Source organism: Chelonoidis abingdonii, chromosome 7 (genome assembly GCF_003597395.2).
Source record: "Chelonoidis abingdonii isolate Lonesome George chromosome 7, CheloAbing_2.0, whole genome shotgun sequence".
Taxonomy (NCBI): Eukaryota; Metazoa; Chordata; order Testudines; family Testudinidae; genus Chelonoidis; species Chelonoidis abingdonii.
Window position 1 is genome coordinate 55,275,541 of NC_133775.1, and position 24,953 is coordinate 55,300,493.

A 24,953-nucleotide genomic window follows, 5' to 3' on the forward strand; every position below is an offset into this window, starting at 1 on the left:
CCGGCCCTGTCTCCATCCTTTCAGACCTTTGTATGAGAGGACATCCCAAAGCACAGGGGCTCCTGTAAAACACACATCAGCGCCTGGGTGAATATGTGGTAGTATGCACAGAATTTCCCACAATACACCTGAAACAAGCCTGGTGTGTGTGGCGAGGCCAGTCCAAAAGACACACAGTTGTGCTAGGAAAAATGCCTGTCCTGTGGATGTGCTGAATGGTAGTGGTTGTGCCCATATCAGATGAGCATGTCGGAGCCTGGGTATACTTAAAGGTGACATGGAAAGGGGAAAAAACAAGGGTTGTGCAGGTGTGTGCTTGCTCTCTCTTTAGATTAATCCAATATTTTCTAATTATTTAGTCTTAGAAATATCAAGCTGTCAAATCCGATCCTCCTTTTTTTGCTAGAGAACTCCTGAGGGAGTTTCCCTAGCCCTCAATTGAAGGAACAGGGTGCTGATGTTTTATCGAAGAGCGTTATTCTCCCAAGTGTTCAAGTTAACATAAACCACCAACCTTCACACCCCCATCCCCAACTCCCAGAAATTTTAAATCATCTGAATAATTTCCCATCTTGGTCAGTTTCTCTCATGCCATAAGCCTGCCACTTCTCCAGTCATCCATAGGGTCTTGAAGATAGTCAAAACCCTGAATTTCTAATGAAAAACTCCTGTGGGAAAAGTTCTTGAACAGGTCCTATTTAGGCCTTCTTTCTGCTTCATAATGAAGTAAAACAGGGCAGCCCCGCAGTTCTTTTTGTGTTTCACATCACCCTTAACCCATTTCTAATTGTAATGTGGATGAGCCCCAGGATCCTCACAGTGGAACCAGTTTCAAGGCAGCAGAGGGCAGCTTACAATGTAATTTTGAATCCATGTGCAACTCAGAGGTTTCTGCAAGATTTCACTTCCCCTTTTTTCCTGCTGCGGGGCCTACACTATTTGACTACAGATGATGTGATAAAGGCAAGAGATCTCTGAAATGCTTCCCAGAACCTTGTTGCTTCCCTCTTCTCTTTGGGGCAGGTCTTCACTACCCGCCAGATTGGCGGTTAATGATCGATCTGTTGGGGATCAATTTATTGCTTCTAGTGTAGATGCAATAAATCGATCCCCAATTGCTCTGCCGTCGACTCTGGAACTCCACCACTGCCGAGAGGCGGAAGCGGAGTCGACGGGGGAGCGGCAGGAATCGACCCCACGCTGTGAGGATACGAGGTAAGTCGATCTAAGATACGTCGACTTCAGCTATGCTATTCTCGTAGCTGAAGTTGCATATCTTAGATCGACCCCCGCCCCCCCAGTGTAGACCAGGGCTTGGCTGCAGGACCATAGACGATCTGATAATGCCCCTGTGCAGTGAGCTCTAGCTAAAGAACAAAGCATAGTGGACAAGATGCTCAGCTGGTGTACACTTGTGTTGATCCATTGACTGCAATGGAGCTAGGCCAAATTACAGCACCTGAAGACCTGGCTGCATGGGAATTTCAGGACCCTAAAGATAGGGGATGTAACAATTCACTTCAGAGGCTTTGTGAATGGAGAGATTAGTAGGGAGGAGACAGACACCTCCAGCAACAGGAGACACTGTGAGAAGGGAACTGAGACGCCCTTCATGGGCTCAGTGGGCTTCTTGGAAAAGAAAAGGTTGGCCAGGAAGAAACTCACTTTCCTCCTACCACTGGGGAGGCCCTACTCCCAGCCACTCAGCAGGAATGTTCATTACATTTTGAAAGGACAGTCTCCTACTCAGCATGACTGTTAGCTTAATGATGTGGAGTCAAGTTTCATTACTCTTCAAGAGCTGTGCTGGGAAAGCTGTGTCTGGCATAGAGGGTTCCCCTGGTTAGAGAAAGGAGAACAACATGCCTTAGCATTTTTGAATGTTATGATTCCTGATGTCAGATTTGTGTCCATTTGACATCAGGAATCATAACATTCAAAAACCAGTGAGAGAACACTTCAACCTCTCTAACCACTCAGCCACAGACTTGAAGGTGGCAATTTTGCAACAAAAAAACTTCAAAAACAGACTCCAAAGAGAGACTGCTGAACTCGAATTAATATGCAAATTAGATACAATTAACTTAGGTTTAAAAAGAGACTGGAAATGGTTGGGTCATTACACTAATTGAGTCTATTTCCCTGTGTTAAGTTCTCCTCACGCCTTCTATGGGTCATCTTAGTTATCACTTCAAAAGTTTTTTTTCTCCTGCTGATGATAGCTCATCTCAGTTGATTGGACTCTTCCTGTTGGTATGTATACTTCCACCTTTTCATGTTCTCTGTATGTATAAATATCTTCTGTCTGTGTGTTCCATTCTATGCATCCGAAGAAGTGAGCTGTAGCTCACGAAAGCTCATGCTGAAATAAATGGGAGGAGTGTTGTCTAGTGGTTTGAGCTGAACTGTGAGCATCTGGACGTCCGATATCTTTCCCTGGCTCTGCCCCAGAGTAGCTGTATGATTTGGCAGGGGTGGGAGGTGGAGTTTGTTGTGGGGGAGAGGGCACAAACTCACCAGCTCTCCATGTTCAGTTTCTCTTTCCGCAAATATCTCCAATAGTGACACCCAGGTCACAAGGCTCTTATGAGACTTCATTCACTAGCCCTTGTAAAGTGCCCTGAGAGCCTCCTATGAAATGCTGTATACAAGCATAAAATAGCCTACTAGTGCTGTCACTAAAGATGACAATAACGAATCCCTTCTGAGTGGAGAATATACAGTACCTTTAACAGCAGAGTAGTGCTACCCCAGAGAGGACTCTTTATTTAATGATTGGTGACAATCATAAGTAGCAAAGCTATGCAAGGCAGAGTCTGGATTAAAGGAGCTCTTTGGAAAGATTGGGGTTTTTTTTGTTTGTTTTTGAATAGCTGCCTGTATTTTTCTTAGCTACTAGTGTGTTGAAAAGGGGGTGCCTTGGGCCCAACAGGGGATAAAATATTAATGAAACCCTTGTTCATTGTTACAACATTGAACAGTGAAGTGTCATCTGGGGTTTTATGTCAAGTTATTGCTGGCAACTCCCGTTGTAAATGTCACAGTTCCAGGGTAACTGTGCCTGTATTTCCCCCTCTGTGGTCCACTCCAGGAGTGCACAGTCAGTCTTCAGTTCTCCAGCTGCCACCTGTCACTGGGTAGGGACCCTTGTCCCACTCCCTTCTGACTGGCGGGTTTTAAACCTGCATAGCTCCCTGCCTTACACTGGGATATGCCCAGCAAGCCAGTCTGCCTAACAGCCAGCACCTGTGCATTGCTTTCTCTCTGAGTGCTCTGAACAGTGTATTCCCAGCAGTTACAAGTAACCACACAGCTCTTTCTAAGCATGCACGGTTAGTCTGACAGCAAAAGCGTTACAGAGAGAACATATGAAAACCCATAAAAGTTCCTATACACATGCTAAAAGTGTAAACTGAGCCTGAGTCATCCTAATCACTCTCTGACTGCTTTAGTTCCTGAAGGATCTGGGGTAACCCTCCCCTAGGGAGTAGTCAGTAGAACACAGTCATATGTACAATCCCTGGCCCACAGTGATGCAGTAAACTTAGTACAATATGTTCTCCCCGGTTGCAATATCTGTCACAGTAACAACCATTATTAATTATTATTATTATTATTTATTTAGTATTATATTTTACTTATTATGTATTTGTATTACCATAGCATCTAGGTGTCTCAGTCACAGATTAGGACCCCCATTGTGCTAGGCACTGTACAAGCACAGAACAAAAAGACAGTCCCTGCCCCCAGGAGGTTATAATCTTAGTACAGGACAAGAGACAACAGATGGATACAGGCAGACGGGGGAGTACAAGGAAACAATGAGACAGCATTGGTCAGCATGACAGGCAGGGCTCTCAGCACACCAGCAGCCAAGCCGTCATCAAGCATTTTATAGGCACCATAGCAAAGGAAGGTTATGAGGAGGGAATTGCAGGTGGATAATGAGATAAGTATGCCGATTTTCATGGAGAAATGCCTGCCAAGCCTGTGGGGCAGCACAGAAGACAGCACAAAGGTGCTCGTTTGAACATTTGACCTTTCATTAAAGGTATAGCAAAAGAAGGAAAAGCAGTGAAAGCATCTGAAATGTAAAATATTAAGTGAAGTTTTGTCCCTTTTCCCTTCCCTTCAGCTGTATGGGGCTTTTAAGGGACAAATCCCTGTTTGACGGTCTTTTAGATGGTATTAAAGATGGTATGAACTTCTTTTGGAGGGGAGGAGGGAAGAAGTTAGTTGAGATGGTCTGGAGCGGTTGTTATTGTTGGAGTCCTATTCTGTTTTCTTTCAGAGCATGCCTACACTAGTGAGCTTATAACGCCACAGCTGGACTGATGCAACTGTGCTGTAAGATCGCTTGTGTAGTCACTCTATGCCAGCAGGCAAGAGCTCTTCCATTGATGTAATAAAACCACCTCTGTCAAGGTTCCTTCCCCACTCTGAACTTTAGGGTACAGATGTGGGGACCCACATGAAAGACCCCCTAAGCTTATTTACCAGCTTAGGTTAACAGTAAGCTGCCACCACCAAGCGTGTTCCAACTCTTAGGGGAGAGCCACTTGGAACTCTGCCTTCCCCCAAATATTTCCCAAGTCCCTAACCCCAGCTTTCCTGGGCAAATTTGAGACTAATTCCTCCCCCGCAAGTCCTTACACCCCTTTTCCTGGGTAGGCTTGAGAGTATACCCTCACCAATTAGTCCTGGTGAACACAGATCCAAAACCCTTAGATCTTAAAACAATGAAAAATCAATCGGGTTCTTAAAAGAAGAATTTTATTAAAAGAAAAGGTAAAGTTCATCTCTGTAAAATCAGGACGGAAATAACTTTACAGGGTAATCAAATTCAAAGAGCCCAGAGGAACCCCCTCTAGCCTTAGGTTCAAAGTTACAGCAAACAGAGATAAACCTTTTAGCAAAAGGAACATTTACAAGTTGAGAAAACAAAGATAGAACTAACACGCCTTGCCTGGCTGTTACAAGTTTGAAATATGAGAGAGTTGTGCAGAAAGATTTGGAAAACATGGATTGATGTCTGGCCCCCCCTTAGTTCCAAGAGCGAACACACACCAAAACAAACCGCACAAACAAAAGCCTCTCCCCACCCAAAATTTGAACGTATCTTGTCCCCTTATTGGTCCTTTGGGTCAGGTGTCAGCCAGGTTACCTAAGCTTCTTAGCCCTTTACAGGTAAAAGGATTTTGGTGCCTCTGGCCAGGAGGGATTTTACAGAATTATATACAGAAGGGTTGTTACCCTTCCCTTTATAGTTATGACAACCTCCAGCAAGAAGCAGTAGCTATGTCGGCAGGAGAAGCTCTCCCACTGACATAGCGCGGTGCTCACCACCACTTATGCTAGTGAAACTTACGTTGCTTGGGAGTGTGTTTTTAGGATCCCTGAGCCACATAAGTTTTGCCGACATAAGTGGTAGTATAGACATGGCCTCAGACAAAACAAGACAAACATCAGGGAAGGTAAGCAAAGTCAGGTAATGCAGTTTCTGCCAGTGGTGCTGATTTCCAATTGCAAGCTTGCTGCCGGAGAAACACAGGCCCAGCACACAGTCTGGTTAGCCAAAATGGCAAATTTATACCCGTGTGTAACTGCCTCGCTGGTCACAGGCTCATTGCAGTGTTGCACCAGATGGAGTTCTCTTGGCTGGCTGAGCCAAGCACTTTAGTGTGAAGAAAAAAGGAGAGAGAGAGGCAAGAGGAGAAATAAGCTGGGGAAGGAAAAGAACAGATGAGGCAAGGGAATCAGGATGCTGAAGGCCTGGTGGTGTCATGGTGGATCATTGGGTTCCAGGAGACAGTGTGGGGCAGAGAGGAGGGTGGCAGCCATGATGGTAAAGCTCATTCCATCCAGTCCATGTATCCCCCTTTCTCCCACAGAGTGACCCCTCCAGGTAAGCAATGTCCAAAAAGGTTTGACAGCCTCATCTCAATAGCATTAACCAATCAGAACACAGTATGGTGATTTTTAATTATTAACATTTTCTTCTAGATCTTTTCAGTGTATTGTCAGGCCGCTCTGTGACTTTCCCAGCAGCTTGGCAGATCCCATAGCAAGGCTCTTTTACTTAAACAGTCCAGTTTGTACCAGTCTATTTGTCTCCATTTCTTACCTTGGACAACTTGTATGTTGTTGTTCCAGGAAGTGCAGAAAACATTAGCAGCTTGGGTTAGGCTCCTCACCTGTGCTGATAACTCTGGTTACTTCACTAGAGTCACCATAAGAATGACATCTGCCATCTCTGATCAGACCATTGTTTTGCAGCAACCATTATCTGAAGCTCTAGAGGGCAAATTTCACCCCCTCTCAATGCTCCTGGGGCTTGATCCCATCAAAGTCAATGGGACTTCTCATATGCTTAAAGTAAAGCATGAGTTACGTGATTTGCTGAATGGGTCTGAAAGCTGAAGTGAGCCAACCAGTCCAGGAACAAATCTCTTTTACCAGGTGACCTTTCCTCCCCCATACTTTATTGTCGAGGTGTGATGTGTTCAACAGCATTATGTGCAGTGCCAAGCACAGCGTGGCTTGTGGGCTACTGCATTGCTAATAATAATAATATCTACATGTACTGTATGTATTTCTCATATTGTCTCAATGGCATTGGTTGTTTTTATCCCACGTAACAGGAATTGGAGGGATATTTCCCCACAAAGTGCTACCATTTAAAGGTATATAAGAACTTTGTCCTTTCTTAAGAGAGATTGTTTGGAACAACAGAGAGCTGCACAGTTGAAAGCCTGTTAAACAATGGAGGATAAGCAGTGATGAGCCAGATAAAATTGGTTGATTAGATCAGTGTCAAATCCATTTATGTCAGTAGGTAGTATTTTTTTACTCTTCCATTTGTCTTAATGACTCCTGACAGCGGAATGTGGTTTGGCAAGGAATCCAGTCACTATTTACTTGTGGAGAAGAGTTTATAATGGCAGAAACATAACAGTCACGAAAGCACACCATCCTACTTGACTAAAAATCCTAGGGATTATGGCTAGCCACTAATAATCTAAAACATTGAAACATCAGGTTATAGCGGCTTTTAATTTATTTTTCAGTTCTGAGCTTGTTTTTTAAAAATCAGAGCTTTTTTATATTTTAAAAAATATATCAAGTTTCAATTTTTCCATTGTTGTGTCTGGATTTCAGCAGCCTTCAGACAACAGGTAATAGACAAAGGGGACAATTCAAAGCCCACTGAAAGCAATGGGACTTTTACGTCAGCTTCACTGCCTTTTGGATCAAGCTCTACCTCTCTAAAGCAAGGTCTTTGTTTTGATTCACAGAGATACAGTCACAGCTTTTTGCCTAATGAGTTACTAATGACACTGGGCCATATCCTACTCCCATTAAAGTCTCTAACAAGCTCCCACTGAATCCAGCGGAACCAGGATCTAGTGAATTGCTAGAGAATCTAGAGTGAATGAAATCAGCAATGTATTTTTTTACCTCTGACTTTGAGATCTAATATGAGGTTGGAGCTTGGTTCATTCTCCCCCACCCCCCCAATTTGAGATCCTTATCAGAGGATAAGGAAACCTGTGAGCAGGACAAAGCTGTGCAACATTTTATTATCTTTAGTTAATTAAAAAGCATCTTAGTATATTCTCCACTTGCTTGTTTCTGTCGATATAGAATACTCTTTGGGCTCTTCCTTTTCCCTCCATCGTTCGACAGGTTCTTGGCTTTGGTAAGAAGTGGAACCTTGATGATAATATGCTTAGCACTTCTGTGGCATTTTTCATCCATAGCTCTCAAAGTGCTTTACAAACACTGATAAATATCATCATCTCAGTTTTACAGACGAGGGAAACTTAAGCTCAAAGAGACTAATGACAAAGTGCAAAATGTCACAAAGCAAGTCATTTGCTAAGTCACGAATGGAATTCAAGTGTGTACCCTGTCGGTACTGCTTTACAGCTTAATAATGCTTGGTAATGCTGTGTCTGGACCCATTTCTGCCCTTGGCTGACCACATGCTGCTCCCACTGAAGTCAATGGATCAAATTCTGCTCTTGTTTACACTGTGTACATTTGGAGTAAGTCAGTAGAGTTGCTTTGGATTTACACCAGCATAATAAAGTAGAATTTAGCCAAACCAGGGCAGAATGTGATCCTTGCCTATATGGGGAGACTTTGGTCGAGCTGTGTATTTTTTCCATGCTTGTCTTTGCCAATGGATCTGTGCAGTTTCCCAAGTGCAGGGCAGGGCAGAGGGGAGGATGGATTTCCCTCACCAGCTATACATATTGGATGCTTAGAATTACTGGTTTTCTTCATACCAAGCTGCTTTATTTCAGGGAAGAAATCATAATCATGCAGTCTGATAACAACAGAGCGTTTGTGCGCTGTCAACAGGGAGTGCTGCCCTGTCAGTAGTGGGTGGAAATGCCTGCAGACCAGCAGGACGTGCAGATGCCTGCAGCCGGAAGCACTTCTGATACTTGGACATTCCCCTGCTTCTTGGGCCATTGCCCCCTTCCCGCTAGGCTTGGACTCTCCCTGAGAGGCTCGAGACCTGCAATATGGGATCCTCTTACTTTGCTGCCGCCTTGCAATCTGAAAGTCTCTCTCTTGTATGTTTAGACAGTGGGGCCCCATCCTGCTGCCTATGTTCACATCAGTCCCTTTGACTGTGAGTAAAGGCAGCAGGATCATGCTCGGGTTCACAGAAGAGAATGGAAGATATTTAGTGAAATTTAAAATGTGTTTTTAGAAGAGATGCCAGTGCCTCTCACCACCACTCCCTAATGTATTTTGCCCCCATTCTAACCAAGGACTTTTTATTTAGCATAGTCTATTGGAAATGTAACTATTTGAGACTTCAGCTTTGCTCTTTGATCCTGATCCAAAGCTAATGGAGTGACTCCCATTCGACTTTGGTGGGCATTGAATCCAGTTCCCACACTGGCCAGAAGTGGGAGCACTAAGCAAGTAGTTCACTCAATCTTTTGGTAGCAGAGAGCTCTTTATGCCTCACTGCCTCTGATCTGTTTGCCTCTGATCTGCAATCAGTTTTGGTAGGAGTCACCGCTGTCCCTTGCTATAGGGCTGGTCTCTACAATGTATGGGGTCCTGAGAGTAAATGAGGGGTGTGAAAGTGAGCAGGATCACTCCTCTGAGCTCTGAGATGGCCTCTCCTCAGGAGAGAACAACAGGCTGGCAACTTAAAATACCATGAAATCTCTTTTTATCGGATGTGGAGAAATCGGTTGCCTAGAAGTTGGTCATTAGCTAACGATCAAACAAAATTATATTAGAAACTGCACAGATGGCTTTTAAGTGGTTGCTTAAGAGAGGGGACCTGTTGGGGCTGGGGTCCATAGCGTGGGTTTCATTATAGCCAAATAACCTCCTTTTTCTCCGCTTGAAAAGCCAAGAAGCAGCCTGGTAAATTACCTGATTCTGTTTCCATTTTCTCTTTATTCCCAGGCATTCAAATGTACATCTGCAACAGAGAACGCTATGGCTTCCTCCCAGTGCCACTGAAATTTCACCAGACACTACAGGAAGATGTGGAGAACTTCGTTCACGTGACAATCGAGGCAATGAGTAAGTCAGAGCCTGCCCCATCTCTGCAGAACCATCCCTGGGATGTCAAGTACTTTCTTGTTGGGGGCTGGTGCAAACTGGGGGGATCCCAGCCCTGTAACCAGCAGGAGCTGAGAGGGAGCCCCACTCCTATTAACCAACTGTGATACCACTAGGAACACAGCCATCACATGGGGGTGATAAAGGAGGGATTTGGAAGCCCAGCCCTTTGCCACCTGTCTCAGTGTTGCGTCTGTGCTTTACCTGCAGAGCGACGAGGTGGGGGAGATAATATCTTTTACTGGACCAACTTCTGCTGGTGTGAGAGACAAGCTTTTGAGCTAATCAGAGCTCTTCCTCAGGTCTGGGAAATGTACTCTGAGCATCACAGCTAAAGACAAGATCAAACAGATAGTTTAGCATCAGTAGTTAGCATGTATTCTAAGGGACCATTCAAGGTTAAGTGAAATGCATCAGGTAAAATGTTCACTGGGATTCTGTAAAAGTGTTGTTGGAAGTGTGGGGGAGAGTTTGCTCACTAGATGCCCAGCTGTGTTCTCAGAGGAGTTGAAGGGAGCAGTATCCTATGCTAAGAAGGTCCTTAAAGACTAGATTAAAAATCATGGCTGAGATGTTCAAAGCCACCTAAAGGGATCTGGGCATTAAAAATTAATAGGAGCTGGGCTTCCAAATCCCTCCTTTATCATCCCCATGTGATGGCTGTGTTCCTAGTGGTTTCACAGTTGGTTAATAGGAGTGGGGCTCCCTCTCAGCTCCTGCTGGTTACAGGACTGGGATCCCCCAGTTTGCACCAGTCACAGGGAGAATCTTGGTTCTGGAACTAGAAGTGAGCACTGCCAGGGCTTGTGCAAAATCTCCTTCTCTTTTATCCATCAGTGTATTTAATACAATATTACATGATAACAAATAAACCTACCAGAGAAATACCAGACAGATGATTAGATTAGATACAATAGTCAGTCTCTTCCCAGCCAGAGAAGCAATGATCCAGGTTGGCTGCTGAGCAGCTCAGGCAGGACTCAAATCAATGGCATGAAGGTGCTTGCTGGATCTGTGCTGCCTTGGAGGTCAATGCATAGGTCTGGTGGGCAACCATTTGTTCAAGGTCATGGATCTAGTGCCATAGTACTTCCATGTGGATCCCATAAGTCTATGGTGTTTAGGACACCTTGTTCCCTGCCCACTTCACATCATCTTACCCCTGCCTCCTGTTGGAGGGCACAATTTCCTTAAAACTCTGTGGGGTTGTCCTCAGGGAGTTCTCAACCCCCTCTGTCCCAATCCTGAAGGTTGGTTAGCAGTGAGGAGGGGCAATGTGGCTCCAAAATCATTATTAGAGTTGCAGGTTTTACTGTTTTTTTTGGCCTATAATTCCCTCACAACCTCCTCCCCCTGATAAGTCCCCAGAGCAACAGGAAAGCTCCACCAGCAGCAACCCCTCGCCCCACCAGACTGTATTTAAATTTTGCCAGAGCTGAAATGTGGGCTCCTCTGTCATCGCAGCCGGAAAGACATGCTCCAGTATGTGCACTGATACACTGTTCTCTTGGGTGTTTGCAGTCCCGTGGCATCTGGCTTTCTGCCTCTCAGGGTGCTCCTCTGGTGCATGACGCTGATTAGGCCATAGCATCACACTCCACATCTAGGTGCCTCTCTGTTCTAGGGAAAACAGTGAAACGTGGTGACAGTGAATTTGACTGGGTTTCTTTGCCACTATGCAGTTCAGTAACCAGCCACTGTGGATGTTTCTATTCTCTCTTTCAGTTGATCATCCTTCAGTCGAGCCCTCGCAATACATCTCCATTCCCCCAAAACACCCAGACAAGATGGGATTTGATGAGGTAGGTGTGATGGCTTGTTACCTCCCGGTTGCATTCTGGGAGCTATTGGAATCGCTGTGCCTCCTAACAATTTAGCTGAGTTGGCCTCTCTCACAGTGCTCTGCTGGTGACTCAGCCAGCCTCTCCAGGCCCAGTTATCACTCAACATGACAGCAGGTGGTGCCACACACCCAACTGAGTTACCTGAGTGCTTACCTAAGCCACTCATGGAGAAACAGGAGGCCCCCAGCCAACTTCCCAGATCCCCAGACTTGCACCCCTACTGGAGTATAAACCCAGAATTATATCATCTTGCACAGCACAGGGGTCTGTATGATGCAAGCTTATTAATTAATTCGCTCCTGCCTCGATGTGGGGAAGATAGGCAGCAGCCTTTGTTTACAGAGCTAGGATTCCCAAACACTTCACTCCAAAACTCACTGGTTAAGATAAAACATAAAACAAGTTTAACTACAGAAAGATAGATTTTAAGTGATTATAAGTGATAGCGAACAGATCAAAGCAGATTACCCGGCAAATAAATAAAAAGGCAAACTAAGACTAATATACTACATAGATAGGATCTGAATTAGCAATATCTCACCCTGACTGATGATACAAGCAGGCTTACAGATTCTTGAGGCACAAGCTGCATCTGCTTTGCAGTGTGGGTCCCCTTTCCCCATTCAAAGTCCTTTGTCTTCCAGAGGTTCTTTCATGTGTTGAGTTGTGGGGGAATGAAGACAAATCATGATGTCACTCCCCACCTTATATAGTTTCTGGAAATGGCGGGAACCCTTTGTTCCAAGCTAAGTTCCCAGCCCAGTTTGTGGAAGAATGCAAGTACCAAAATGGAGTTCAGTGTCACGTGATCTGGTCACATGCCCTTGCATGCCTTGCTGAGTCATAGCAACCATTACTCATAGGCTGGCTGAAATGCCTCCAGGTGAGGACAAACCTTTTCCATGGTCCATTGTCTTTGCTGATGGGCCATCAGCGCTGTCTAGCTTCTTCACTGTTTTACCTGAAAGGCTAGCTGTGGGTGTTTCCAACTTCACAATATCTTTCAGTAACACAGACATAGTAAAACTTCATAACTTCACGTACAATGATAGCACATATAATCAAATGAGATATTAATGTCTGGCAGAGTAAGACTTTTAGAATAATACCTCACATGCCATACTTTGTACAAAATATATCATAATTATATGATAGTGGTGACTATGGGGGTACCATGGTATAGTGCCTGTATGTACCTTTATTTTGTTGTGTGGACATGTGCATCATATAGGGAACCTGGTCACTCCCACCACAGATAAAGCTGCAAATCAGTTTTCATTTCTATCCTGTCTTAACATGTTCATCATAACTTTCCAAAACATTGGTATGTTGGGTTGAAATTTTTCATGGGATGGATCCTGATGTCTTTATTTGACTAAAACTCCCCCTGAGCCAATGGGAATCCTTTTGAGGTGTTCACATGTGAATTTTGATGCTTGATTTCATAAGAGCTGAGCAGCTGCACTTGATATCAGTGGGAGCTGTGGGTGCTCAGCATCTTTGGACATCAAGCCTTGAAGTGCCTGATCTCAGATGTCCCAAGTTTGAAAAGCTAGGCTGGATCCAACGTCCAGGGATACCAATGGCAGTCTTTGCAATGACTTAAATGGTCATTGAATCAGGCCAGCAGTGATTTGGCTTCACTTCCAGTCACTTCCTGCAACCATTAGGCTCTCTATATACTCTTTCTATAGGTTAGGGTTCCTATGGATAGGTCTATCCGCTCTGGGGTTAGGGTTCGTATGGGTAGGGCTCCCCATCCTATGATTAAGGTTCCTATGGGTAGTTCACTTGGAGTTAGGGTTAGGGTTCCTGTGGGTAGGGCTCCCCGCACTAGTGTTAGTATTCCTAGGAGGAGGACACTTGGAGCTAGGCTTAGGGTTGCTAGGGGTAGGGTACTTGGAGCTAGGATTAAGGTTTCTATGGGTAGGGTTCCCCGCTTTCCAGTTAGGGTTTCTGGGGTAGGATACTTGGAAGAAATGTAAGGGTTGCTATGGGTGAGTGCTCCCTGCCCTAGGGTTAGGGTTCCTATCAGTAGGATTTTTGGAGCTTGGGTTAGGGTTCCTCTGGGTAGGGCACTTGGAGCTAGGGATAGGGTTCCCATGGGTAAGGCTCCTGGAGCTAGGGTTAGGGTTCCTCTGGGTACGGCACTTAGGGCTAGGGTTAGGGTTCTATGGGTAGAGAACTTGAAGCTTGGGTTAGGGTTCCCTGCTTTACAGTTAGGGTTCCTATGGGTAGGGTATTTGGAGATAGCTTCATTATTTCTGAAGAACTTTAGCATGTTTGTGTTTTTTAAAATTTCTCCAGTTTTCCGTTAAGAAGCAGGGACACTGTTTTGATGACCTCACAAAGCTGGTAGAGATTGTGACTGAAGAGAGTCAGGTGTTTAAACTATAAATACACAGCACTTTGCATAACTTGGGTTATGATGGGGGTCTGTATGTATTCATTGAATATTCTATATTGTTGGTCCTAATCTTCTTTTCCTGTTTGGGAGCCACATTTTCACTGTGGCCTTTTTGTTTTAATTTTACTCCGAATAGTTGGGAACATGTTTGAAGCAGAACCCAGGAAGTTTGGTGCATAAATCATCCCTCTAGAAACTCCTGTCCCTGTAGTGCTAGATTTGGCTAGCCGCAGTCAGGGGCAAAGTACCAACAGAAAGAGACCGGGGAGGAAGAATTCCAGAGAGAGACTGTGCTGTGAATAAACTAGGTTTACATTTTGTGTAGAGCCAAAAAAAACCTGCACAGGACCGTGTAGTGCCTGCATGTGTAGCTGCCAGAGACAGTTGTATAATCACTGAGGGAGCTACTAAAATTGGAGGAGCCTTGTTTTTTGTCTTTAAGATGTTTTGTTTTCTTGGCTTGGTCTGGAGTTTCTATTTATAAGGCTTGTGTCATGAAGTGCGGATTCTGTGTGACTGTGTTTGTTTGGTCATCTGTATTTGGAGTCCTATGTGTGTGTTTCTGGGCTGTTCCTTGCGGCTGCACTTAAATTGCCTGATATTTTATTAGTATGTCTGCCTTTGCACCAAGCTGGGACTCAGTCTGGTTTTATTTGGCCAAGGTTTGTTCCTCATGCTGCAGGGCTGAATTTATTCTTGCCTGCCTGAGGACAGAAACACGGCCCTGACATTCTGTGTTTTACCTAGGAATGTACATGCCTGGGGGAGCCTTGACCAGGTAAAATATGTCTGCTTAGCTTAGGCTAACTGCTACCCGCAGATCTGTTTTCCTGCCCAGGATGTCTCAGGAGCACACCTATGATTCTAATTGAATCAGCAGAAAAATTCCAGGATCTGCAGTAATTAAAGATATCTTGCATTGCTGAACCTGCTTCCACTTGTGTCCAGTTATTAGGGTGATGGGCACATTGGTAATCCCAAAGATAGACGCAGCACTCGGTAAAGATCTGTGCTCTTTACCACATGCCAACTCCATCCCCCCTTCGAATACAAAAGGGATATATTGTATTGGGTAGAGATTGGCACAAATAAAAGCCTGGATCCAAACATCCCAGTGTGTTGGGGAAGTTCACATCCAGCTCCAAACTGCACAACTGGCCCCTGACCCCTGCTTTCTAATTCCATATACAACTGTGCATTAAAAGAGCATTATGGTTGCAAAGTGAAGCATTTAAAAGTCAGGAAATGCCAAAGTTAATGTTGCCCGCACAACCTTGACTCTGCCCCCTGTGTATTTCTATCACCCTCCAGTTTCTAATTACTCAGTTAGATACAGTTTTCTCCTCCAGGCCCCTCCCTCACGCAGTGTGGACGGTGCCTAGGGAATGTGGCGCTGTTCATTTATAGACTCATAGACTCGTAGGTCAGAAGGGACCAATATGATCATCTAGTCTGACGTCTTGCACAAAGCAGGCCACAGAACCCTACTCATCCACTTTTATAACAACCCCTAACCCATGACTGAGTTATTAAGTCCTTAAAATTGTGGTTTGAAGACCTCAAGCTGCAGAGAATCCACCAGCAAGTGACCCATGCCCCATGCTGGAGAGGAAGGCGAAAAACCTCCAGGGCCCCTGCCAATCCGCCCTGGAGGAAAATTCCTTCCCAATCCCAAATATGGCGATCAGCTAAACCCTGAGCATGTGGGCAAGACTCACCAGCCAGCACCCAGGAAAGAATTCTCTGCAGTAACTCAGATCCCATCCCATCCAACATCCCCTCACAGACCATTGAGCAGACTTATCTGCCGATAATCCAAGATCAATTGCCCAAATTAAACTATCCCATCATAACATCCCCTCCATATACTTATCAAGCTTAGTCTTAAAGCCAGATAAGTCTTTTGCCCCCACTACTTCCCTCGGAAGGCTGTTCCAGAACTTCACTCCCCTAATGGTTAGAAACCTTCGTCTAATTTCAAGTCTAAACTTCCTAATATCCAGTTTGTACCCATTCGTCCTTGTGCCTACATTAGTACTAAACTTAAATAATTCCTCTCCCTCCCTAACGTTAATCCCCCTGATATATTTATATAGAGCAAGCATATCCCCCCGGAGCCTTCTTTTGGCCAGGCTAAACAAGCCAAGCTCTTTGAGTCTCCTTTCATAAGGCAGATTTTCCATTCCTCGGATCATCCTAGTAGCCCGTCTCTGAACCTGTTCCAGTTTGAATTCATCCTTCTTAAACATGGGACACCAGAACTGCACACAATATTCCAGGTGGAGTCTCACCAGCGCCTTATATAACGGTACTAACACCTCCTTATCCTTGCTGGAAATACCTCGCCTGATGCACCCTAAAACCACATTTGTGGAGTTTTTTATTCTCACTGCCCAGTGTACGGAGCCCTGCTGCATTTACTGCACACTGTCCTACCTGGAATCCTCAGCTGTCCAGTTAGGGGTAGAGCTCTGCTCAGGCCTACTCTTAAAGCCCGACCTGGACCTGAACCCAAACTGAGCACAGCTGACCCGAACCCAGCCTGAGAGTGTTGAGTCATTTTTAGAACTGACCTGATCCCGATTACCCCACAAACCTGGGTCAACTTTATGTCCCTGCCAGATTTCAGGTTTCTGCTCCAAATTTGGTGGAGCTGCTAGAATTGATCCAAAAAGGTCATATTTTGTAGAGTTTTTTTAAACAAGGCAAAAGTGTGTTCTTCCCACTGCCCCCATGCACACATACACTCTTCATTTTTTAAAATCACTGAATGTTCTTTCCTCAGCCTTCCCGTAAAAATCAGCAGCTGGACTGAAAACAAATATTCTGAATTGCAACTCAAAAGATGAATGTCTGACAAATTTATAGTAACTCAAAAATGACGCTCTTGAATGGAAATGTCCAAAACCTGCTGAGCTCCGGCACAAACTTGGATCTGTACTTTGCTTTGAGCCAGAGTTTTCTGATGTCTTTTCTTAACGCAGATTTTCATGATCAACCTGAAGCGTCGAAAAGACAGGCGGGATCGAATGCTGCGGACACTCTATGAACAGGAGATTGCAGTCAAGATAGTAGAGGCTGTGGATGGCAAGTGAGTCTTTGGAAAGATCTGGTTCTGCATAGCAGAACTGTTTATTAGAAGTGCTACCTTGATTAATTTCAGTCAATTCTCTTTGATGCCCTATGATTATGAGTTATCATTTTTAATGTACTACTTGGTGCAGTTTTGCAAAAAAAAGTTTTCATGCTGTTATTTTATTCTTCTCTTACTCTGATCAGTCTCCGTTAGAGATCCAGGAAGATAGTTTAGGCCCAGAAGTAAAGTTTTCTTCAAGACAAAGTTCTCTGAATAGAAACATTGTCATAAAATTAAATAGGGGTATAATAATGAAAACGTTTTTGTGGCATTTAAATTTACTCTGCAATAAGTCCAACCCCAATGCTGCAGCATTGTGCTACATTATAGTAATGTAAACACAGATAAAGGTTTTTTTTAGTTGTGACTCTCAAAGCAATGTGACTCTCAAAGCAAAATCTCCATTTTATACATGGGGAAACTGAGGCACCGAGGTTAAGGCTGGCGTTTACTAAGGGAGTCAGGTGCCCAAATCCCATTTGAAAGTCCAGGGCTGAGTGACTTTCCCAAGGATTCTCAGGAAGTCAATGGCATAGTTACGAACAGATCTTGGGTCTCCTGGTGTCTCTCTGCCCTAGTGGCCTCTCTAGAGCTAGGGCATTAGAACTTGAAAGTGAAACTGACCATAAGCAAATATAATACTGACTGCTCTAGTGCTGTTGTTCAAGGTGAGAGAAATGAAAAAGCAAACAAAACTTAGTGTTGTACAGACAAAACTACACAGGATCTTTTCAGGGGGCAAGACAAACATGCCACATTTATTATGATAACAATTTGATTTATGACCAATAACTAATATCTTAATCCTTATACACACACACTATACCTAATACCTATACATACACACACACACATCCATCAGATGTTCTGCAGCTGCTGCATAGTTACCAGTCCTGAAATAGCTTGAGTTCGTGGCTTGAGTTTGCAGCTTGAGTTCGCAGCTTGTGGCAGCTAACTGGCCAGGAAAGCTGCGCACAAGGACGAACTGGATCTCTGTTGGGCATGCACCGATGCCCTTCCATGTTGGCAGCAGAATGTTACCCTCCAAAGTCTTCCATCTCACCCATTCTTTTTGTAGGCTTTAGTTTGAATCCAGAGTCCATAGGTCTTGCTGTGTCACGCTGCCTCTGGGTTTGGTGACTGATCATCCGTCAATTGCAGGCGTGACTTTCAGCCTTAGACCTGGCTTTGATCTTCCTTCTATTGTACCTTTTCTCTTTAGGGTGGACTCTTCTTACTTGGTTAGGGCTCTTGTCTGCATCTTCAGCTGGTGGGGTTTGAACTCTGTTTCATCAGGACAGGCTGGGGCTGGAGGTTGATTCCATTATCCATACATACCTCAGTCACACAACTAAACTAAACAAATAAGAATACAGCAGGGTTTGCAAAAATGAAGGTTGGAGGAAGCTTTTACAAAATGGAGAGAGAGTTTTAAAATGGGGTTTGAATTACAATATGGTGAACAGTGAACAGAAGTTACAATGTAGGCAAGTGTAGTGAATGGTGAACAGAAGTTACATTAATAAAGTGAACAATTAAAAACAATTTCATTTATCAGTTCTACATTAGTGGAAGGTGAGCTAGGTGTTCTCTAATCTTCCCGTGTGAATATAGCTAAAGTGTTATTAACAATATGACAATGACCCTTTTAAGATTCTGCAGTTTCTTGAAACTGTTGGGGGTGAATGTCCTAAAAATATCTTATGTTCAGCATGATTTAAATCAAATTAAACTGCGTTCAGCTACAAATACACAGCGTATTTTGGGAACTTCCCTAGCTCAGGAAAGTCTTTTCACTGCTAAACAATTTCATTAGTTTTTTTCCTGAGTAAAAAACAGTAACATCTATAGACGTTCTTAATACTGAAAGCAGCTCTCTCTTTCCTCAGGGCATTGAATACAAGTCAGCTGAAAGCTCTGAATATTGACATGCTACCTGGTTACCAAGATCCTTACTCTTCCAGGCCACTAACCAGGGGGGAAATTGGCTGCTTTCTTAGCCACTATTCTATCTGGAAAGAGGTAAATAATGTGTATGCTCTGGCAGATGTATTACACCTGGATGCTGTGGGAAGGAAGTAATGTATTATTTTTAAATAGTCTCTCTTATTTTGGTGTGAATTATCCAGGATCTCACAAAAGGTTCCGATTTTCAAAAACAGGAGCAGCAGTTAGGCTCCTAAGTTCATGTCTGGGCACATAAGCAGCCTGATTTTCAAAAGTCCTGAGTACTGAGCAGCTCCTATTGTGCTGTCAGTTTGCAAACAGTTCCCAGCCTGTGCGACTGTGTCACATATCTGGGCTATGGCCATGACATTTTTCACAAAACTCTTAGCCAGCCTGTTTGGAGCAATGTTGTGCTTGGGGAGGAAAGAAAAAAAAAGTGAAGAAATTTTATTGCAGAATTTCACCTATGAGTTTATTCTGATTCTAAACCTGTGTAGAATTGAATGTCACCAATTTTGATGACCATTAATCTTCATACTGGTCAAAGAGCATGGGGGCTCAGTCCTTCTCCCAGTGGGCATAGCTTCATAAGAGTGCAGAACTGTCCCCTCAATAGCATATGGGCCATTTCAGTCTCATTTGAAAACATCCATTTCAGGTGGTGAACAGAGAGCTGGAGAAGACGCTCGTTATCGAAGACGACGTGCGCTTTGAGCATCAGTTTAAGAGGAAGCTCATGAAACTGATGGATGATATAGAGCAAGTCCAGCTAGACTGGGAGCTCATGTAAGCAGTCGTGTCCTGAGAGCTTTCACTGCCCTAAACCACCTGGAAACTCTCTCCCCTGCTCCCACATGCACTGAGCATTTCAGTAACATGGACGTACCCTCATAATAATCAGACAGGGCTGATGTGGGGAATGCGGCAAAATTCCAGAGACTCAATAATGGGGGTTAATTTTAAAGGGGCTGGAGTAGCTAAAACCTCCATCGAATGAAGCACATTGCGGGTACTCTTTGATAAACAGGTGCCCACAGCAATATAGCCATGGCCTCCCAATAACCCCAGTCCCTCACTCTGAGCTAATTCCTGTGACACGGGGTGCATGTGTTCACTGTGAGGATGGTGGAGGAACAGGGTATTTGAAATTTTTTGTTTAGTTATTTAAATATAAAACTCATTCTCACAAAGAGAAGCAAGAGGAGAATGGGACCGTCTAGCCAGCAAACAGACTGAGCTGGAAATCTTTATGTCCTGTTCCTGAAAACAATTCCAAGTTCACTGCCAAGGGAGCGGAGTTCAAACTGGCCAGCTGAAGAAGGGGGAGAAGATCTTCTAGGGAGCTCCTCCCCCAGGCAGTTTTTATAACCCCCCTGCTGTTTGGTGCTTTCTGGTACTCAAGTTATGTGGGTCCCTGGATCAGTGTCTGTGACAGTCCAAAAGCAAAATGTTTTCTCTTAAGATGTATTTGTATAAGGGATAAGTCATCTCCGGTGGCGCTGATTTATCTGGGCTTCATCCAGAGAAGGGATGAGGCTGGGGAATCACTCCAACCCTCCTGTCTGTAGGATGATGGAGTTTTTACAAGAGGCTCCTGAGAGGCCTCCAGCACTTCACTGGATATGCACCATAGAGAATTCAAATCCTTGCTTGGGTCAGGATGGTGCATTGGTTTTGGGACCTGTAGTCTCCTTGGACTGCATGGGCAGTTGTGGCACTAGAGAATTCCAGGAGTAGCGTTTGACTTGTGGGTGCACTTTGGACCTGATCCATGGTCCAGCGAAGTCAATGGAAAAACTCCCACTGACTTAAAAGGCCTTTGCTCAGCCCTGGTTGAAGTGGGAATGCCGGATGTCCCAGTTACAGTATAATTGCACTGCATAGTTGATCAAGGAAACAGGCCTTAGTTTCCACTGTGGTGGGTTTTTCTCCCCTTCAGCTACATTGGTCGGAAAAGGATGCAGGTGCAGCGCCCTGAGAAGGCAGTTCCTAACGTAATGAACCTTGTGGAAGCAGATTACTCTTATTGGACCCTGGGATATACAATCTCCTTTGAAGGGGCTCAGAAACTAATTGGGGCCGAACCTTTTAGCAAGATGCTGCCTGTGGATGAATTCCTGCCGATCATGTACAACAAGCACCCTGTGTAAGTAAAACCTCTTCGTTGCTTGCGAAGCCAGCCGGCTTTGCATGAGTTGTATCTTGCTAACTGATCTTAAATTGGATGTTGTGTTGCTATTTGTACAGTGCATCTCCATAGCATAACCTAGTAGGCGGAGCAGAGGACTGGATATTATGATTCTTGGATATTGCCAACACTGCTGCAGATCTTGAGCAAATCTCCGGACCTTTCTGTGCCTGAATTTATGTAATAATACCCTACCTCAGAGAGGTCTTTTGGGATTCATAAATTCGTATTTTTGAAGCAGCTGGTGATCTCTGATTGGAAGTAACTGTATAGGTGTATTATTATGATTATGAAGTAGTGCCTACTTTGGAATACCTTGCCTGGCATAGGACCTGGGAAAGATCTCTGTGCAACTCAGAGCTTTTCTTTTCAAAAACCCTGCTTTTAGGGCCTTTTCAGAATCTACATGGCACCTTCCTACTTCGCTGCGTTGCAGAATCCAGGGTTTTCATTTCAAAGGTGTGTGGGGCAGGAAGAAGTCACATCTTTTAACCAGCTCCCAGCCAGACTTATCAACGTTGTCTCCCTCTTTGTGGGGAGAGCTCTGCAAGGCTCTCTCTCAGAGCCCCAGAAAGTGATGTGGATCTCAAGATATGCGAGGAATGTGTTTTCAAGGGTGGATCTCCTTGTTTTGTAAGAAAACCAGGTTGGGTTTTTTTTAATTCTCACCTAAAGCTTCCCCTAACCTTGTTTCCAGAGTCCAGTTATCCATTATGACATCTCCCCAAAAGAATTTGGGGTGCTACATCATTGGTCCTTGCTTCCAACAGGTACTGCAGTGTCCTGTCCCTCTGACAATTGTCTTCTAGTCCTGTATACAGGCTTAGTTGATAACATATCTGAGACAGGCCTTTGTTCTCCTCTGACAGCCAGTTCCCCTAATTGGCCACCACTTACTCTGTGGTAGCAGGGTACGCTCTTTGGCCTTATCTGCACCAGGAGCAGTTTCTCTGGTGGTAGGGACACTGGGAGCACTGCCATTGACTAACCATTGGATTGCCCAGAACAGGTCTAGACGGGATTGGAAGTTGTGGCGCTTAAAACGCTAGCGGCCAGTTGACCACTTTGCTAGCAACGATGGAGCTGTGCTGGTAGCAATGCCATAGAGGGAGATGTTAAGAGAACTGCTAGTATAGACAAAGCCTTGTTATCTCTTGGCCTAACTTTGTTCCCACTGGAGTTGATGGGAGTTTTACCATTGATTTCAGGGCAAGCAGAGTTAGGCCACCCCTGAACTCATCTAAAAATGGCACCCCAATGGTGCAAATAAGAAATGATACAGGGGCTCACCAGTTGAATACCAAATGCTAACTCACATATCCAGATATCTCTGCCATGCTGGGGCTACCAATACACTTCCTGTCCTGTTCTCTCATAGAGTGTTGCTATTCAAATAGCTGCAGGGTCCTGCTCCAATGGTGGCTGCTCTTTAGTGGCAGGTGAAGTGCATGGTTTCTGAAATACTTTGTCATTCTTTAAGATCCTTTATTTTATTATATAAAAATCACCTTTTCAAAAGGACTAATAGTGTTCTCACTGCTCAGTTGATCTCAAGCCTTCAATCATTTGCCCAGGTTTCACCCTGTGATGAGCTAAACCTACTGACTAGTCCTAGCTCAGTAGATTGGCTCATAACCCATGGAAAGGCAAAGCAAGAACAGTGGTGCTGAGCAAGAGTTATTTCTGCTAGTGATATTTGTTTTCCTTTCTTTAGAGAGAAGTACAAGGAGTACTATGAGTCCAGAGACTTGAAAGCCTTCTCAGCAGAGCCCTTGCTTGTTTATCCGACCCATTACACAGGGCAGCCGGGTTATCTCAGTGACACAGAGACATCCACAATCTGGGACAACGAGACCATGTCGACTGACTGGGACAGAGCCCATTCCTGGAAGTCCCGGCAACAGGGCCAGATCCACAGCGATGCCCAGAACAAAGATGCCTTGGGCCCCCAGCCATCTCTCGATGCAGCATCATCGAGAGATGAGCTATGACTGCCTCCCTTTCTAAGTGACTCTGACAACAACAGCGGAACCTGCCTCACAATTTAGCTTTCATCTAGAAGCTTCTAGAGACGTCAATGTGGTCTCCTTCTTGCCGTCTTTAGCGGCAAAGCAAATTGATTGGATCCGACTGACTTAACCTAACCAATCTCTATTTTTTGGGAAAGGGAGTGGGGGAGGGGCTTGAACCAGAACATTTCACATTGCAGAAAAACAGAGACTTCTAAAAAGTGTATCGTAAACTCTAGTACATTCTCACAAGGGTTCGTAACTTTGAAACCTCTGTAGAGTGGCGAGCTGGCTCCATGGCGCACTGAGTTGACACTAGTAATTACAAAATTCCCTTGAATGACGTCTTTCTACAGTTCCTGGTGTAGAATACTGTATTTATAAAGATTAATATATATAGGGGGTTTGACGTGTAAGTCCTTTCCAGATAGTTGTCACTGTGCTGCTGCATAACATTAACTGTTGTTGATTTGTGTTTTTTAACCCCATTCTCTGAGAGAAAGTATGCGTGCGTGCGTGTGTGTGTTTTAAAGGATCACTGTCAAGATCACAATGACTTCAAAAATGGCCTCATCTGTGTAGCTATCTACACCTCTTCCATAATGTGAGTCCCACTTCATGTTGCAATACAAAACAGTTTCAGGACAGAGTCCTCTCTCTCCTACGTTTCAAGACGCCCCTCCCATCCCATCTAGCCATAAGGAAAGAGAGGATGGTCAGAATCTCCTAAGATGTGTCTGCAACCTCCTAAACTGATGCCTTAGCTATTTCAGTTTTAATAATCTATTTTAAAATCCACTGTACTTTTTTGCCACATATGTGGTTTTTTTTTTTTTAAATGTGTGTCATTCACACTGTGCAGTGAAACTAAATCAGCCAGTCCTATTTCCTGTTAATGGTCAGTTTCACTTCCTGTGTCTTGGCTACAAACCTTTTCGGTTTCCTTCCCAATTAATATATAAAAAAAACCTGTTTCAGTTTCCTCACTGATAGGTTTGGGCCTAACCTACTTGACAGTATCCCTTTAAAAAGAAAACCATGAAAATGTTAATGGTGTCCAGCCTGCTGTTCTTCGTTGAATGGCTGCATTAGAATTGTATATTGCAGGACAAAAAGGCAACTTGCCTTTTATATATTTTTAAATGTGAGGAGGACGACTTCTGATATACTCAGTATGGGTAAGATGTCAGCATAGTAAGTCATGTTGTTGTTTTTTAAAGTGTCCCATAAGACAGGTGATCTTGTGCTACACTTCTTAGATTTAGCTGATGTAGATTTAGATCTTTTTCTGTGCAACACAAAGTTGGGGGGGAGGGGGAAGGGGAAAAAAAAATCCTCCTGGCCTAAAATGTAAAGAGATTGTTTCACTTTCTGGATGAGCTGTACATTGGAGCGTGTGGTTGGTTTTTGTTTTTTTAACAGTTGCTGATAATGTTGTGCTCTCTCCTAAAGAAGACATGTTACTATCAGCGGGTCTGATAATACATAGAACTGGATGCAAGATGATTAGCTGTGTAGAGTCTTAATTTACATGGAGCTCTTGGACAGAGAATGCTGGGTGAGCAGGGCTGGGGTCTGCCATGCTGCTTTGGGGCATCTTCACAGGGATGTTGAAAGAAGGCACAGAAAGGTAACAAAGAGACACAAAGATCATAGCTACAACATTTTGGACCCTGATGTGGCTCTCAGCAGAGTCAGTGGGACTCTTGCACTTAACTAAATCCATCATGAATTTAAGATTTTGTGAACCTGTTCCCCTGGCCCCTAACCACAAACACATGTTCCACAACTGCCCCATGAGGTGCAGCCTCGTCCACACCCC

The 24,953-nt window shown here is 44.3% G+C and overlaps 1 protein-coding gene across 1 annotated transcript in view; it reads left to right on the top strand.

Annotated features, from left to right (window-relative positions):
* The window catches only part of COLGALT2 (collagen beta(1-O)galactosyltransferase 2), a 93,395-nt gene extending 68,763 nt beyond the window's left edge, over nucleotides 1–24,632 (top strand). The window contains exons 6-12 of the mRNA XM_032772939.2: nucleotides 9,442–9,561; nucleotides 11,326–11,402; nucleotides 16,836–16,942; nucleotides 18,877–19,009; nucleotides 19,593–19,720; nucleotides 20,874–21,080; nucleotides 22,837–24,632. Coding sequence (XP_032628830.1) covers nucleotides 9,442–9,561; nucleotides 11,326–11,402; nucleotides 16,836–16,942; nucleotides 18,877–19,009; nucleotides 19,593–19,720; nucleotides 20,874–21,080; nucleotides 22,837–23,113 — 1,049 coding nt within the window. The 3' untranslated portion in view covers nucleotides 23,114–24,632. The remainder of the gene's footprint in view (nucleotides 1–9,441; nucleotides 9,562–11,325; nucleotides 11,403–16,835; nucleotides 16,943–18,876; nucleotides 19,010–19,592; nucleotides 19,721–20,873; nucleotides 21,081–22,836) is intronic.
* The last annotated feature ends 321 nt before the right edge of the window (nucleotides 24,633–24,953 follow it).